The 18,910-nt window shown below is 40.4% G+C and overlaps 1 protein-coding gene across 1 annotated transcript in view; it reads left to right on the plus strand.

The window, feature by feature from the left end:
• Positions 1-18,910, plus strand: part of LOC112412440 (autism susceptibility gene 2 protein-like) — a 961,342-nt gene that overhangs the window by 154,805 nt on the left and 787,627 nt on the right. The window contains exon 2 of the mRNA XM_024764131.1: positions 6,558-6,770. Coding sequence (XP_024619899.1) covers positions 6,558-6,770 — 213 coding nt within the window. The remainder of the gene's footprint in view (positions 1-6,557; positions 6,771-18,910) is intronic.

Genomic DNA, 18,910 nt, shown 5'->3' on the forward strand with positions numbered 1-18,910 from the left:
TGTCACTATTGATTATTTTACATTTCTTAGAATTTATTGTAAGTGGATTCATATAGAATGTATTCTTTTTTGTTTGATTTCTTTTACTCAGCTTAATTGTTTTGAGATTTATTCATGCTGTAGCATGCATAAATAGGTTATTCCTTTTTATTGCTGAGTAATAATATTCCATTGAATGGTTATATCACAGTTCATTCATCTGTTGATGTACATTTTGTTTTTCCAGTTTTAGGCTATAACAAAGCTGATATGAGCCTTCATGGGCAAATCTTTATGTGGGCATGCATTTTTATTTCCTTGGGGAAATACCTGAGAGTAGAATGGTTGGAGCATATGGTAGGTATACTTTGAACTTTTAAAGAAACAGCCAAACTATTTTTTTAAGTGGCTGTACCATTTTACATTTCTACCAGGAGTATATGAAAGTTCCTCAACATCCTTGTCCATACTTGAGATGGTCATGCTTTTTCATTTTAGCCATTCTAATATGTATGTAGCGGTTATAATTTGCACTTCCCTAATGATGACTGTTGCTAAGCATCTTTTCATATGTTTATTTGTCACCCATATATCTTCTTTCGTTAAGTATTGGTTTACATTTTTTGTCCTTTTAAAAAATTGGGTTGTTTTCTTTTAATGTAGTTTGGAGAATTTAAAAGAATATATTCTAGATACAAAACTTTTATCAGATATACACTTTGGAAATATTTTTTTCTGTTCTGTGGCTTGTATCTTCATTTTCTTAACAGTGTCTTTTGAAGAGCAGAAGTTTTCATTTTTGATGAGGTATAATTTATCAATTTGTTCATTTATGGATTGTGCTTGTGGTATCTTATCTGAAAAATCTTTGCCTAACCCAGGGTTACAAAAGTTTTCTTCTAGACATTTTTTAGTTTTACACCTAGGTTAATGATACATTTTGAGTTAATGTTGCTAATTAGATTGAGATATGGATCAAATTATACATATCTGTTTTGCATATGGATATCTACTTGTTCCATCAACATTTGTTAAAAAGATTATAATTTCTCCACAGAATTGTTTTTGCACTTTTGCTGAAAACCAGTTGTCCATATATCAATAGGTCTATTTCTGGACTCTCTATTCTGTTGATCTGTTTCTTTATTTTTATGACAATACAGGGCTGCAATTTTAATCCAACGTGAAGTATAGCAATAGGAAGCACCTTACTTGCTTCTTGCCTAACCCATTTTAGAGTAATAGCTCACCGATTTGCACGAGTTCTGGGATCCTTTCTTAGATAATCTAACAGGTGGCAAAATGCCTGGCATATAGTAGGTATTTCGATTTTTGTTTTTAAAAGATGAAAACATGAGGGATTATTTTCTTGAATGCCATGTTATTTGTAAATTCCTATAAGTCTTCTGTACTTACTAAAAAGTTTAGGCCCTGAAAGTCTGTTCATAAGTCCATTTGTTCAAAACTCCAAAGTGGGGGACCACTGTGAACATATCCATATAGAGTTAAGTTTTAAAAGCGCTGTTATGTTTTGTTTCTCTAATTTTCACTTCTTATTATCACTGTAAACCCTTTTACTTCTTTTGCACTTAAGAGAAGTATTGGAATCAGTGTTTGTAAAGCCATTCAAAAACAGATACAAATGCAATATAATAAACCAAGAAAGGACTTGACAGACTAAAATGACAGCACACAGCTGATAATGTCTCGTGATGGTAACAGAGAAAGCACTTTTTCTTTTTCTCCGGGCGTCTTTGTTATTTTCTTTGCAAATCCCTAAGATCAAAGAACTAATAGAAGAGGTTCTGCTTAGATTGCACCCCTCTTTCACACATGTACGTCCACTTGGGCACATGCAGGCACACATATTTGTAAGTGATGGGCTGCCCTCACACTAGTTTGGCTGGAAATCAGATGGAGGCTCTCTTTCTAAAACCTATTTCATGCAAGGCAAGCGAATCGTGCCCTCATTTGCTGTTGTCTCTGACTTCACCTCTAATCAGCAAATGGAGCTGTGCAGCCTACACAGGGTTCATCTGCAATTCGCTGCTCTCCCTTAGTTGGTGCAACACGGAACCATTTCATTTTGAACTTTTAAGAGTGGCAGAGGAAGCCTTTAGTGGAAGATTGTAATTTGGGAGAAAGGAAAGCCAAGAGCAAGATCGCCTATTTTGAAGAAAGGCTGGGTGTTGGAGGAGATTGCCTTGGTTAGTCGGTCTCTGAGCCTCCCTCTCAGCATATGCACTGCTGTGGCCATGCCCTCCATCACCAGTGACCTAAAAAATCACATAATTTTAACTATTCAAGAAACCTGTTCCCCGCCTGTTGTACATAGCTTGTGCACTTACCCCCTCTATTGCCAGAAAATATGTCTAAATCATTTTCCTCCCAGCTAGCCTTCTGTTGTTGGCTGGTTGGCTTTCTTACTTCTTCTGTGATTGTCAAATGAATGCCTTAAAGCATTTTTTCCAGATCTCTTCCTTATCCTCCTGCCCCCATCCCTTGCTAGTGTGCTAAATGCTTCCCTTGCTGAGTATGGGGCATAGTCATCTTATTTTCAAAAACCACTGTAGATAGTTCTGATAGACATTAATTTTCTTTGGGAACCATGGTAATGACTCAACAGGCCTTTGAAAATTGCCATTCATCGATCCTAAAAAGTTATTGTATAAACCAGACAATCTTTCTTCTTATATTGAAGCAGTACTTTATAGGCTGCCCAAGTTTCTTTAAGGAAGTTCTTAAATTAGTTGCTGATAATTTGTTGGTGGATGGATATATGCACATATACACATGTATATAATCATGTGTGCAACTCTTTAGAATGTTATAAGGTGAGTAGTTTATAAGCTATTTGTCTTTGAGTCTCATTGCTTACAATGGACAGTTTTTGTCATTTCACCCCCCGCAAGACAGCCATTGAGAAATGAAGTGATTATTTTACTTGATACACAGTAAACAGTCTGTATAGGTTTATAGAGGAAACAAACAAATAGCAGCCTGTTTTTTTAAGGAACTGTTCCAAAGGGTCTATGCAGTAATTTTATAAAGAAAACTGTATCTTTGAAAGTATAAAGATACTCTCTAAAGATAATCTTTGAAAACCTCTTATGTAATAAAAACTTTAAAAAGACTACATTCTTTACCTCTTAAGCTACCACCTCTATACACATATTGATCCTCTCTTTCTTCCCCTCTTCCCCTCAGACAGTCTCCAGAGTTGAAAATCTCAATATTAATTGCAGCTGAGATGATTGTATTGCTGCTGCTAAGACTTCAGCAGGTCTCTTACAAGCTAATGTCACGGCATGGGGTCCATTTGCTCTGTGTAGCTATTCTGTGGTGCAGTGAGAATGCCTTGATTAATATGCTACATGAAAATAAAATGGATTTAGAAAAAATTATACCATGCTCTCATAAATATTAATTCACATTTGTATGGAATTGCACATATTTTTCAATATACTTTGGAGCACCTTCAGTATGAAAAAAAGATTTGGTCTCCGAAGAGAATGGCATAATTTTTTTCTAAAAGCACAGCTGATACATTATTAAATATCATTTGTTGATTAACCCTATACTCTACATCCATATGATGTAGGGCAGTAGGTGGACAGTGTGACAAAGAAAGGTGTTTTTTTCAGCCTGTCGGGAGTTTATGTATTACCCTTAGAAGCGGTACAATTTAATCGTATTATATAGAAGCAGTCCCCAGTGGGACTCACCTGGCTGCTTCTGCTAGTGTTGCCATTATACCTGAGTGTTTTTTCATGATAGCTGACTAAATTGCTTACATTTGAGGCCAGATTCTGAGCAGATGTCTGACTTAGCTGACTGTGGTAGTGGACATTGGACAAAGCAATAAACAGCAGATATTTGTTGAACATTTGTCGAACATTTGTCATCGGTTAGGCATAGTGTGCGAGGTTCTGAGACTGGAATGAATGGCTACGTGTACTTGCTTCGATCTCACCTTGTCCTCTGAACACTTCCTCACCACATCTTCATTGCCTTGGGAGACCTGCCTCTTCAGTGGCAGAGAGTAAATCATCTGCAGTAGAAGCAGCTAGAAGTTAGACCAGAAGCTACTCATTTGCCTTGTAGGATTATTATTTTTGATATATTCTTGCCCCAAAGATAAGGCCCTTCTCCTTTTCTGGGGCTTCTTGCTATTTGCTGTGATCCTTCCTGTGTGCCAGCAGTGCCTGCTTATTTGGGTTTCTTGGTTTCTTGCTTCTATCAGCATTTCTAGCTTGCTTCACTCACTCTATGTTAGAGACAGCTTGCGATATGATTAAATCACTATTGTGGTTTATAGATTTGGATATTTTAGTTGTATTATTTATTTAGCAAGCATAATTTGACCATCTATTACTTGCCTGGCTCTGTAAGTGAAGCACTGGGGTTACCGATACTTAGTACCGACCTTATTCTTTCAAAGAATCATGCTACCAGCTGCCTCAGGGCTTTTGCACAAGCTGTTCTCTCTGCCCAGACTTTCAGATCTAGGTCAAATGGCAGTCATCTCCTCAGCAACAACCCCCTCCTCTGGACTAGACCATTTCCCTCAGTTTTAGCACCCTGTTAGCTTTCCTTTAGAGCAGTTAGTTCAGTTTGCAATTATATATTTGTGTGATTTGATTAGTATCTGTCCCCTAAATTCTAAGTTCCATGATGTGGGGATTTTTCTCCCACACAATTGTTTTCCCAGTGCCTGCAGGGCAGTGCTAAGTTTGTACTTGGAATATACTGGGTGCACAAAAAACATTTGTTGAGTGAGTGGAGACCTGAGAACAGTGCTTTGCATTACAGAATAGTCTCCCTGAACTGGCAGCCACTGGGAAGGGTTCTTGAACTAGAAAAGGGAGGGGAGTAGAAGGGTGGGCTTTTGAGGCCAAGGCAAAGCAGATGTAAAGGTCCAAGGTCCCCAATAATGGCCGTGGCTGAATTGGGAAAGACATCAAGGAGCACCTTGTGTGTCAAGTCGGAAGTGCTGAGGTATTAGGAAGAGGTAGAATAGATAGATAACTGCTCCAAGAATACTGGCTATGAAGGAGAGGAAAGAGAGAGTGGTATTTTGAGAATGAGAAATGGATGAAGGGGAATGTTTGTTTTTGTTTTTATTTTTTATTTTAATTAAAAAATACATTATTTTATTTTGGGCTGCGTCGGGTCTTAGTTGCGGCAAGCGGGATCTTTCATTGCAGCACGCATGCTCAGTAGTTGCGGTGTGTGGGCTCCAGAGCGCATGGGCTCTGTAGTTGCAGCACGTGGGCTCTCTAGTTGTGGCATGCGGGCTCAGTAGTTGCGGTGCGTGGGCTTAGTTGCCCCACGGCACGTGGGATCTTAGTTCCCCGACCAGGGGTCAAACCCGTGTCCCCTGTGTTGGAAGGCAGATTCTTAACCACTGGACTGCTAGGGGAGTCCCTGGTTTTACTTTATTTTTATTATTTTTTTTTAATTTTTATTTATTTATTTTTATTTATTTATTTTTTTAAACATCTTTATTGGGGACTTTATTTTTATATGTGTGTTTAGGACCACAGAAGCTGAGAAATTGTGTGCAGATGAGGCTCCAGGAAGGAACATTTTCAGTGTAAAGAGGAACATATCTATTCATTAACAAATGATTGAGTGCCAAATCATTTTAATGTTATTGCTTAATGTGTACATTTCTCAGGGTTCTAAGGACTTTCACACATATTGTATCAGGTCATATCTGAGTCCATTTTGCATATGGGCTCAGAGTTGCAGTGACTTACTCCAAGTTTCATAATGAATAATGTCAGCGTCAGAGCTCAAACCCAGGTCTTTTGGTATCTCAGGATGTCCTGACCTGCCTCAAGGTACAGAACTCACCTATGTCATGTGGCCTGAAATGCTTGCCTGTAGTTCCTACAGGTGCTGCTCCCTATTCCAGAACATCCATGATCCTTCTCCCACCCTCCCCCATCCCCCAGCCACACACAGGAATAAATGAAAAGTTGCTGTTGATCTTGGTGATAATACGGTTGTTACATTTTGCAAAGAAGATGAGAATTAAGGATGCTCAGAGGAACTTGTGGTAAAAATATAGTGCATTAAGGAAACATTTTAATCATGTGAATTGACAGTTTCTTGCTGGCTCACAGCCACCTGGCCCTGGCATGCTCAGTCTTGTGCTGATTTTTTTGAATTGCACATGCACTTAGTGCTCCTTTTCTGAAACGTAATTGATGTACCATCTTGGGAAGTGAGTGTATTAAGCCTCCTCAGGGAGTAGCATGCGCTGGACCTAGTGCAGAGCCAGATGGAAAGCTACTATCCCAGGCGGCAGTGAAAGCACTTTTAATGGACAGATACTTTGTGCTTTGTTGAGCTTTTTTTTTCCCCAACAAGAATAGAAAGGATATATTTGTGGCATTAAGGAGTCAGAAAAATTGAGAGCCATGTTTCTTAGTTTTAGGTAGTCTCATACCGCACTTTCTTGCCTTTATTTACTCCTTCCCTTCTAGAAACCCCATTTAGCCTCTGTTTTGGGTGTGACGCTAACTACCTATGTAACCACCACTTTCATTTCTTTCTCTTTTTTTCTACAGAAAGATGTAGCACTTAAGCCTCAGGAACGCGTGGAGAAACGCCAGACCCCTCTGACCAAGAAGAAACGGGAAGCACTTACCAACGGCTTGTCCTTTCACTCCAAGAAGAGCAGACTCAGCCACCCACACCACTACAGCTCAGACCGGGAAAATGACCGCAATCTCTGCCAGCACCTCGGGAAGAGAAAGAAAATGCCGAAGGGACTCAGACAGGTGAGGAAGCTTAGGGTTTGTTCATTCCTGTGGCTGCTCTTCCTCAGGTGCCTGCTTCTCTGTGATTCTTCCTAACAGGTGGAGAAGATATTATCCTTGCTGGGTGCCGGAGGGCTGCCCTGCAGAGCTGTGTGTTTGCTTCTAAAAGAATATACCAAACCAAGCTCATTGTTTTTATCACAGTTTGAAACTTTAGCACAGTACCCTTTCAGTCACATGTGCTCCGTGTAACAAAGCCTGTTGCTGGCGCTACTGGCGTTGAGGGCAGACTAACGGAAGTCTTGGTGATGGTCCAGGTAGACTGGCTTGCAGGGACAGATCCTCTGAGGTAAAACAAAGGAAACAGGCAGATTTGTTCAAATACACTGTGTATCTCAAGGTTCTGAGGTGCTAAAAGTGGTTATCTGCATGCAGGCAGTACCCTGCATAAGGTTTATATTTTCCAGGGAAGCCCAAATACTGTGGCATGTGGGAGAGCACTGGAAGTAATGAGTTTGCCTTTTGGTTCTTCAGGTGTCCTCCACAGCCTATAATTCAGGACTGTCTTTTTGATCTGCTGATTGTATGAAAGTCTGGTAGTGGGGCTTACTGGGCTGTTTAATAATTAGGTTTCAATGATCCACAAGAAAATACAGCTCTTGGCATTTGGGGAGCCTTTCTGCCTGTGGAAATCCCCATGTGAGATAGATTAATAATGAGAAATGAAGCTGTTTATAGCAATTTTTCAGCACAAATCCGGAGGCTTTAGCACCTGCTGAGTTACCTGTGTCCTGTGTTTTGTTTGTTTTTGGAGGGACCTCTGGGTGGGATTGACTATCACTTGAAGGAAGCACAGGAAGGGAGTGTGGTTCACAGGGCAGGTGCTGCTAATTAGAAGCTGAACAGGTAATTCCTAGTTTGCCGATGTTTCTCTGCAGAGGGCAGAGATCTAGGATCAGACAAAACAGTGGTTCTAAAACCTCACAGATCATTAGAATCATATCATGAGCCTTATTAAACACATACTCTAGCTCTACCCTAGAACCTGATGAACTAGAATCACTAGGGGTTTAGGCACAGAAGTTTGTCATCTCAAATTTCCTATTTGATAATGGTCAAGCCAGTTTGGAAATTTTTCTTAGAAAGAATCAAGAATATATTTTTGGTGATGAATTTCAGTTAGAGGACTTGAAAGATCAAAGTCCTTAATAAGATTTAGTGGGCAGTTTGGTGTCAGAGTGGAACTTGATGGGTAACCTTCTGAGAAAATACCTACAGTGATGGATTTCAGCATGCACTCAGGAGGATCTCAGGGAAGTATCCCCAACTCTGACACACATGGCGGTTTTTCTTTGTCCTGAAATGAAATGCCAGGTTAGAGTTATAATGGTTATCATTAACATTTATCTGTGCACAGCACGGTATAGTCGTTCAGTGAGGGAGTTTGTGTAGTATAATCTACAATTTTTACAACAACCCTGGTTAGTAGATGATATTATGGTTACTTTACAGATGGGAAAACTGGGGCTTAAAGTGACTTGTCTGAGGCCACTTAATAGTGAGGTACAGAGCTAGGGTTTAGACCCAGATTTCTCTGCCTTTCTCTATTTTCCCTGTATATTCTGCTTCCCTTGTTTGAGATAAGGACTCCAAGTCGTGGGATGCAGGGAGTCTACAAGTATTTTTAGAAACTACATGAGTTGGTTTGGTTGGAGGGAGTGATTGTGGTCATATAAATGGCCTATGAAAGCTCAAGAAGAAAACAGGGTAAACTATCAAGTACAGAGAGCAGAGAAAGAGCTCGGAAAGTTGAAGGCAACCACATTTGGATGAAGATTTAAAAAAAAAAAAACTTTTTGTTTTTTTTTTTTTTGACAGAGAAGGGGGAGGGGGGGGAAAGAGCTCGGAAAGTTGAAGGCAACCACATTTGGATGAAAATTTAAAAAAAAAAAAAACTTTTTGTTTTTTTTTTTTTTGACAGAGAGTGGGGTGAGGGAGGAAGGGCTGGGTTCTATAGAAGATAGTTTTCCTGTGGTATTTGTGACTTCCAACTCATGCCTCTCCATGTGAGATATGTAGCAAATGGAGAGAGCTTGGAGTGTAACCACTGCCTCTCCAACAGGGTGGGAGGAGGGCTTCTTATCCTTTCAGACAAGAAATCAATTTAATTCTGAGCTTACACACAGCTGTGGTTCCTCATCCTTGACTCTCTTACTCCCATACTTGATCTGACTTTTCTGTTCTCTGTCTTCGAAATCCTTCTTTCTACTCTGTCCTCTAGTGAAAGAGTTTATGATCTTACAAGGCAAGGACTTGTATGTCTCAAATTCGAGTAGCTTTTTGGTCTTAATTATCCATCTTCTGGTACTAATGATATTTGAAATCAGAGCTATCCTTATTTCAGGGAAAATATTTGAAAAGCAATTAGTTTGACTTACTTTTTATGAATCATGGAGAAGGGAAGAATGAATCGTATCTTTGGCCTATGTAAGAGTTTTAAAAATAAGTGGTGTTTTCTTATCTTCAGTGTTGATGCCAGAGTATACTATCCAAGTGGTTTTTTTTTAGTAGGAAGGGAAACAGAAGTTGATAATTGAGGTAAAGCTGTAATACTTTCATTTATAGTATTCCTAGCATCATATGTGCTATTATGAAACCCTGAACAAATCACTGTCTGTTGCTGCCCATCTGTAAAATGAGAGATTTGGATTAGAAGGTTTCTCAGTTCCATGATTCTTTAAGTTTTTGAATAACACAGATATATAGTGTTGCTGAGGTCTGTAAAGGAAGACCATAGTAGGTCTGAAAGTATTTAGTTTTGGAGTCTGTAGCTGGTTGCCTCTGTGAAGACATTAAAGGAGAGTGCAAAAAAGAAGCTCCAGCTGAGCTTGCACCCATCCCAATGAAGCAGTATATTTTGCCCGTGCTCTTCTCTGTTTCCATACTGTTAAAAGAAAGTGTTCTAAGTAGTAACCACCCCAATGGAACTTACTTGTTGGATTATGTTTTTAAGTATAAATACATACTGACTTAGAAGATGCTGAGCTAGCAACTGTCTTGTAAAATGGTTGCACTTTTTTATATGGCAAATTTGAATTTTCATCTTAATTTCCAAAGGGGTTTTAAAAAATGAAGAAAGGAGTACAAAGGAGTACATGTCTTTCTGACCCCCTATGCTTATGTTTGTCCTACACAGAACTATTTGCCCATGATATGAGTACTCAAACATTATATTAAAAAGTTTTGGCTCTCACTAATAAGGATATGGTAGGTTGTTTTTTTGTTGTTGTTGTTGTTTTTTCCTACTTTGACTTGGGAGCGGGAAAATCGAAACAGAGGTTGATAGGTCCTCTGCATAATGATCTTTACTCTCTAACTGGGAAACTACTGAAGAGCATATTGAAGTCATGTGCTGCCAAACCTTCCAACCGACCGAGCCTTTACTTCCGCAGAAGGGTTTTGGGAAAACTTAACTCCCCTGAGGAGTTTGAGTTTAGTTTTCTTTCAGTATGTCTAACTTCTAGACCACAGGGGATGCTTTAAAAATTTAGTACTTTGTAGTTGAAAACACTGAGCAGAGGGGTTTTAAAAATAGAAAAGAGATGAGGAAAAGTTGATAAGGGTTCAGAGAACTCTCAGATTGGGCTCTGAATGGATATTCCTAAATCTTCATTTAGTCCATTAGTCTGTCCCGTCTTTCTCTAGTATGAACTGAACCAGAGGAAATAGGCTTAAGTGAGCTAGGAGGAATTTTTAGGTTATATGAACTCTTCTAACTAACAGACACAAGGATGGATCATCAAAATAAATTCCAGAGTCTCCCTTCTAACTGAATTTTAAGTGCCAAAAAGCCATTCATGTAAGGACAGAATTTCCCAGAGAGAGGCAACCTATTGAGATAGCTTCCAGCCATAGGAGAACACTATTTGGGAGGAAAATAAAGGAATTCGGGAATATTTCAGGAGCCTGGCAGTTAGACTCTAACCTTGTTGGTGAGAATGGCTTATGTGGGAATGCCTTACGTGGTTTAAAAATCTTCATACAAATTGATCTGGGTAGGTGTTGCTTGTAAGGAATGGAAATTTGCTCCTCTCTCTGAAAGTCTAGTATGGTGGAGTCAAACTTGGTGGAGGATTAATAGCTGACATTGTAGATATCAAAGATGTATACTGATTTCTAGGAAGAGGAGGGATTGATCCCAGTGCCAAGTCTTTAGAATTAGAGCTCTTGTTTAAAGCTTTGTGTGGTGGCTGTGTCTGCTTTGTGTATTGGCGTTGCATGTTCACCTTATTTGGAGTAAGTGGTTGTGTTGGTCAAGGGCCCAGGTGACTAAGCCACCAGCTGAGCTTGCACCCATCCTGATGAAGCAGTATATCTTGCCCGTGCTCTTCTCCTTTGAGAGCATTTACTACCAGAGGCGGATCCTTTATTTCAGTGGACTCACTCAGATTGTCAGAAGGCTTCTTGGTGACATTTGTTACTAGTAGAAATTAACTTGTGAAGGAGGATTTATAATGGAAAACTTTGATTAAGCAGACCCAGTTCAAGTCACATTGCTGAAGACCTTCTAATTAGTTCTGGGTGGAAATCTAGGCTGAAATCACACAGGTATTCATCCAGTTTGACGCTAGAGCCTACAGGTTTCTGGAAATCAGAGCATTTGAAACACTAATGTAATTAGGTGTTATACTTTAGTAATGAAAAGGCATGCACTTTGCTAGGTGCTCTTTCATAAATGCATTTGTTATAATGGTTAAATGACTGAAGGTATATTGAGCTGGTATCAAGAAATGTGAGCTGCAGTTAAATCGTTTTTACTTCATACTTCAGAGTTTCAAGTTTAATGTGTTAATTGGGATTTCATTTGCTTTTAAAAAATTGTGTAATCATGAGAAGGTTACAAATTGAGGTATTAAAGAAAATTCTTTATTTTTCCTGCTGATGCATTTAAGTTGCACACTACTTCTCTCCCTTTGCCAAAACGACAGAAATAAGAATAAAAACATATAAGGAAAGACTGGGAGCAGGAGTGGGGAAGGAGATGGGCTTATAATTACTCTTGGAATCTTGATTGACTTGAAATAAGGATAAGATGCCACTTTTTAACATCTGGTTTTTGAGAAACCTCCAACCCAGGCTGATCTCTTTTCAGAATTAGTTGTGTATTATATTGGAGGTATTTGTTTGGTATTTGGAAACCTGTGACTATTATAACAACAGATTATGTGAAGGTTTTTGGTGTTTTTTTCCCCCCCTTGGGCTTTAGAAGCAGTGAGTTTATTTTTTGAGTTATAGAATTTTTGTTTTGTGTCTTTTTTTTTTTAATTAATTAATTAATTTATTTTTGGCTGTGTTGGGTCTTCGTTTCTGTACGTGGGCCTTCTTTAGTTGCGGCGAGCGGGGGCCACCCTTCATTGCAGCGCGCAGGCCTCTCACTGTCGCAGCCTCTCTTGTTGCGGAGCACAGGCTCCAGACGTGCAGGCTCAGTAGTTGTGGCTCACGGGCCCAGTTGCTCCACGGCATGTGGGATCCTCCCAGACCAGGGCTCGAACCCGTGTCCCCTGCATTGGCAGGCAGACTCTCAACCACTGCGCCACCAGGGAAGCCCCTGTTTTGTGTCTTTTGACCCCGTACATTGTTGTCTGGGATATATTCTATTGGCCCTGCATGTTGGTAAGAGTGAGCATAAATATCACTTGACTTCTGTGAGACAGATGTTTGAAGTGAGGTGGCCAGTAATACATTTTATCCCAAGTGATGTATATAACTCTTAATTAAAATTTAGTAAAAATTGACCAAAAAGAGGACATAGCACATTGACTACCACCTCATAAAATAAAACCCATAGAGAGAAAATAGGCTGAATTGGAAAAGGAACTGCAATTAAAAGAATGGGCAGTAACTCAGCTCCAATGATCCTGAGACCTCTAGAAATTGTTTAATAAAACAGTGACATTCACTAATCCCAAAGTAGGAATTTGTTATACATATGTGTGTGTGGAGTTTTATTAAGGGCCATTTAAATATACTAAATATACTATGTATTCTTAGAGGAGTAAGATGGGCAGTGACAGAAATCATTCTCAACTCTACCTACTGTAAATTCCTACAATACTGGTGATTGAAGGGTGAGGCAGCATGTTTTTCTCTTTACAAGATTTAGACACTACACTTTGGATATTTGATGAAGGTAGACAGACTCCCTTTATTTACATTAAAACTGCATTCTGTGTTAATTTAATGGTAGTTTTTCCCTCTTCTGAAGATACAGTGTTGTCTGCATGTGGCCAGATCTTAGCTACAGAACGTGAAATAAGCCTCCATGTTTTCTGCATTCTAATCTCCACTTACAGCAGTCCCATCTCCACACAAGTCTGTACATGACAGGTAATGAGTGGGAGGTGGGAGTGGGTAGGTGGCTGTGTGGTTTGCAGTGGTGTCAGTTGGGGAGCTGAACAGATGGTTGTGATAGCCACGTGTTGCGAGATTCCCGTGGGAGTTGATGGTGGTGACAGGCGACTCACAATGTGCTATTTACAGTTTGGGTTTACAGTCTTTCAGTGACATCTGAATGCTCTTTAGCAACTGCTTTCATTACTGCCTTTCGAGGAGCTGCTAATTGAAAATGAAATTGTGGGTGGGCTTTAAGGCAGGCCCAGGCAAATCTGTGTGGTAAATGTTACTTGAGAACTGTTGGATATTTTAAGGCCCAATTTGTAATTCTTCTTCCAAGGAGGAAAAGCTAAAGGTGCGTCTGAAGATTCGGTATGTGCATATAGGCAGAGCCGAATGCCTCATCCTGCCCAGAGAGCCAAATGTGGACTCACTGGGCTGGAAAACAAGCCATCTGCCCAGGGCTCACCTTTGTATGGTTTCCTTTAAATGTGTCTAACCGTGTAAGGTTCTTATTTTAAACCTGCTAACACCTTGTAATTGCCATGGGGTTTTTTTGTAGGACAGCATCCTTCTTTCTTCCTCTGCTGTTTGTATAGTTACTGTGCAGGAGAAAATGATGATCTGATCTCTTGAACTTTGAGATATTATATTCAGGGTCTTGCATACAACTTTTCTTCTTGTAAACCTTTTCCTATCATACAATTCTGTCGAAGGCGGTTGGGGCCTCCAAGAACAATGAGGGCAGAGGAGTATAGAGGATTGGATTGGACTTTGTGGATGATGTTCTTGATTCTCGTACGGCTGCCTCCAGCTGCGGGATTGTCATTTGTACCTTCATCTTCAGAGTTTGTTAGCTAAAGCATCAGTAGCATTTCTGAAATGGTAGCTTTTGTAAGTGTTTACATGTTGAATTGTTTTATTGCCCATACTCAAAATAGCTTTGCACGGAGAAATCTTGTGCTGAACAAGGAATGACCTCCCTCTTGGAAGTGCTGTTAGCTTTCTTTTTAATTAGATATGAAGATAGTTACAACATTACTGCATTCATTTTAGCTTTCCCTTGAACATTTCAGTGAATACTGTGAGACAAAACCATACTGAATTATATGCTTTGTTTGAGTAGGGCCGATATTTGCTTTTAGAGTCCCTGAGGGACTGAGGTGACCTTGATGACACACCCCTTGCTGTACTTAACCCTCAGTCCCATTAGACCTGCTTTGCCACAGGAACCCAACTGTTTTAATGTGCTTGAGTTACTGCTGGGTCCTAATGATGTTTAAAAGACCCTAATTGGGTATTCTAAATGAATTCTGGAGCATTTTGTCTCTTGATGCAAGCCGCGATGATTTTGTACCAAGCAATATAACAGAGTTCTTTCGGGAGCTCAGGGTCTTTTCACACCTAGAGGTGTGTGTCCTTATACTAGTGCTCACAAACACACACACAGGAGCAGACACCAAAATGGCTCACAAACTCGGGCCAGGTCCTGTCCGGGCCTGCCTGGTGTCTTGCAGGAGGCCCGACAAGCTCTGCCACGGGGCCTGCAGAAACACTTGACCTGCATTCATTGATCACAGCTCTGCAGAAGCTGCCACTTCTCCTCTGCCTCTGCCTACAGTGATGCTGTTATTGCTGGTCATTCTGTGACCACTGTGCACCTGCGATTGCTCAGGAAGCACTCACGTCACTACATGTCTTGAAATCATGCAGTGCAAGGCTGGACGGTTCTAATTGCTAGTAATGGTTCTGAGTGGCTGAGATTGGCTGTGATTAGATTGAGAAGCAATTAGCTGCGTTTTATGGGTGGGAACATACAGAATAATGTTTCTCAAAGGGTGGTCTTCAGACCACCTATGTCAGAACAACCCTGGGGCTTTTATTAACATGCAGATTTCCAGACAGCACCTCTGACTGGTGGAGCCACAGTCCCTGGGATGGGGGTCACAGTGTGACACCAAGTTCCTTAAGCAACTCCAGTGCAGGTGCTGCAAGAATCATACTTTTAGTAAACTGAATCGTGGTTTTTTGTTTTTTGTTTTTTTTTTAGAAAAGAGAAAGGGAACATTACTGAGCTATTTGCAAAACTTGTAACAAATCTTAAAGTTTTTAAACCATATCCTGTTTGAAATAATTTTATCAATACTAGGACTATATTCTCGTTCTGTATATTTACTAATTGAGTTCTGTTTCAAAATATTATTGGAAAAAAAACCCGAAATGTTTCTTCCGAATACTATAGACATTACATTATAAAAAATGTTTTCAAAATGGCTGCTTTTTGGTAGCTTACTAGAATGTAGCCTCAGTAGAATAATTATGTTGTATTCTTCTCCCTTATACCCACAAGCTCCCTCAAAGCACACAGCTTTTTATACATCTGGTAACTGGAGTTTATTCATTACTCTTTCTTTTAGTTTCCTTGTTTTTTGGCTACACCATGCAGCATGCGGGATCTTAGTTCCCTGACCAGGGATCAGACCTGTGCCCCCTGCAGTGGAAGCGCGTAGTCTTAACCACTGGACTGCCGGGGATGTCCCTTTTAGGTTCCTCTTATCGCTTTCTTCTTTCAGCACCACAGTGGTATTTCGCTCTTAAGGTTTATAAATTTTATGAATCCTCCATATTCTAAAAATTGGTGGTATTCGGTGGCAGTATTGGGGGGCAGGTGTGAATTAAATCTGAAAATACTGCCTAGGTATCAGTTGAGCCTAAAGACCATTAACTGTTTTCTTCATTAGTAAGAAAGTTTCAATATAATAAAAATTTATACTTGAATTTCTGGTTTGGGTTCCACAAATTCAAAAGGAAATATTTTCCTTCTAAAACCAGACAAAACAAAAGCCCTCAGAAGAAATTTTGTTTACGTAGCAAAATGTAGATTTAGGATTTAACAATTGCCTGAGGTGTGTCAACAGTGGGTAGCATTTGTTTTTAATGCATTGCTATGAGACCAGAAATACTGTTCCCCTGGAGATGAGTGCAAAATGATCTCCTGAACAGTTGCTAATGAAATTATCACACTGTATGATTAAGACTGTTGATAACAACTTCTGATGTAAAAAAATACTGTCATCAAATTTCTCTAAGAAATAATGAGGATGATGGGAAAAGCCCCTGCCTCTCAGGTGAAATACAAAGCTGGGTAATGGGCCCAGCTCACATTGCTAGAAGGCTGAATGGTACTTTCTGAAACTTAAGCAGCCCACTTGCATAATTTATCATCACCTGCCTTCTACCTCCTCGTGTTAAAACTCTAAATTTATATTTCTCAAATGAATATGGCAGTGGGGAGGATTAGGGCGAGGCATTCGGGGGCTGTGATTATGTAGCTGTGTGTGAAGGGGGATATATTGGGATCATGTAGGGAGTCTATGCCAGCTGTCCCCTTGGTTCTCTAGGTAGAGTGAGGAGACAACTTGACATACCAGAATACTGAGAGAGAAGGATATGGAGTTTAAAAAGCCTTTCCCTGATGATTCTGACCCCGCTCTTTTCTGCCTCCTCTTAAACCTGATGGCCCATCTTTCTTCTTCCTTCTCTATCTTGGGGCTTGTCTTCAGGCTAGACTTTCAGCTTTTGGGCTTTCATCTCACTCTCTCCTTCCCTTCACATTGTCTTGCTTGCTTCTCCACCCAGTCAGGATTGCATGGGAAGCCACTTAGATCTGCTCTTCAAGTTACAAAATGCCTTTGCCACCTGGTTCCTTGCTCCCTTGACCATGCTGGTCCTTTCCCCTCAACATTTATACTGACCATCTTACCTGGATTCTTAGCATAGTTCAGCATTGTTTTGCTCATTGCTGTTTACTCTCTTGTTCAAAAAGTTTCAGTGACCCTCCACAGCCAGTGAAATAAAATCAAAGCCCCCTTAGTGTAGGACCTCCTGGATCCCAAGTTTGCTTCAAATGCCTCTGCAGCCTCGTCTCCCTCTTTCTGCTCTCCGCAAACACCGAACCGCTGCTGCAGTTGCTTCCTCCACACTGCTAAGCCTGTGCTTATGCTGTTCCCTTCATTTGGGATGGCCTTCTTCAATAGTCCTATTTATCTTTCAATGACTACTTCAAATCTACTTCTTCCTTGAAGCTTTTATCATCTTTTCTCTCCGAATTTCTCTCCGCACTTTCTTCAGAACTCCCATGATCCTCTGTTTATAACTAGGGTGACCCCAGAGTTTATCACCTCATGTAGGACACTTCTGAGAGTGAAAGGAGGCACTATGAATAATTACCTTGGAACAATAAGCATAAATCAGGACTTCCTGGAAAACTAGGATTACATGGTCACTGTCTTTATAATTCACTTTTGACCTTTTTCATTTTGTACCCGGTTTTAGAGTTGGTGGAATACACATCCTTCTCCCCACCTAAAGTCAAGCTTCCTGAGGACATTACTCTGTGACACAACAAGGGGCCCAGGCTTGTGCTGCATGTAGGAAGTAAAACCCTTGAAACCCGTTTCAAGGCTATCCCTGCCTGGAAAACCTGAGATACCTTTCGTGTTTCCCGTTTCTTTTGTCGAGCCCTTGCAATCCATTCTCCATACAACCACCAGCGTGAGCTTTTAAAAATATGCATTTGATCATATTATTCCCAGATGTGAATCCGCTCAGTGTCTTCAAATTAAAATTCAGATTCCTATGGGCTCTAGTGCCTGGCTCTCCAGCACTCTTTCTTCAGCTTCATGTCTTGCTCACTGGATCCTGTCCCTCTGTCCTTCCTTCATTTCCTCCAACATGTCAAGCTGTCTTCCGCCTCAGGTACTTACACATGTTGTTCTCTCCACCCAAAGGCCTTTTCCCACTGCTCTTTGCATCGTGGGCTCCTTCTCGTCTTTTAGGCTTGAGCTGAAATGTGAACTTCTCAGAGGGGCTTTTCCTGACCATAATGTTCACTCCAGGGTCTCCCTTTAGTCCCTTCTCCTTTGCACCCACCTTTTTAGTTTCCTAACACTTAGCACAATTTATAATTACAGACTTTTCCATTCTGTATCCTTCTTTCTGCCCCTTCTGCTGGACTCCAGGCTCTGCTGAGGCAAAGTACCATAGCCATTTTCTCCACCATAGTGTTTCTAGCACATTGCCTGGCACATAGAAGGTGCTTCATAAATTAAGGTTGAATGATTGGAGGTTGGAATAATAATTATTTTTGCAATTGATGACATTGCTAATTGCACGCTCTTGTTGCATTCCAACGTTAATCGCTTACAGCAGAAAAAAAAGCCAATACAGTATGACCTTTGTTTTCCCTCTCTGGGGATATGAATGTAAAATGAGATACTGATGATCAGCAGATACACACCAGGCAAAGATTTAATCCAAGAAGTCACTGCCCTTCTGGTGGATGGCGTCTGCTGTTCTCCCATGGAATGTATCAGCAGTCTGTCGTCCCAGTGTCCTGCCCATCAGTATGGTGAAATTGCTACTGCAGCCAAGAAAAGCTGGCCCAGGGAAACTGCAGCATTCCATTTTTCAGAGATCATCCGAAAGAGACTAGACAAGCAGCAGAGACAGAGGGGATGGTGGGTGGGAGTGAGGTGGAATTTACTGAGTCCTCTTTTACATGCAAATATTTTGTGTGGGGTTCTCCTTTTTACCATAAAAGTACAAACTATTTTTAGTATCAAAGCATGAATAGCATGTCTTTGCACTGTAAAATTGTCCCACATGCCCTGTGTCTAAAATATTTTGACTTTAGAAAACAGTTTTGTGTCATTTCCTTGTTAATTGGCCTAATTAATCCATTCTCCCCATAGCTGCTCTTTCGGCAA

This window comes from Neophocaena asiaeorientalis, unplaced genomic scaffold (assembly GCF_003031525.2).
Source record: "Neophocaena asiaeorientalis asiaeorientalis breed wild unplaced genomic scaffold, Neophocaena_asiaeorientalis_V1.1 scaffold490, whole genome shotgun sequence".
In the NCBI taxonomy this organism is placed as follows: domain Eukaryota; kingdom Metazoa; phylum Chordata; class Mammalia; order Artiodactyla; family Phocoenidae; genus Neophocaena; species Neophocaena asiaeorientalis.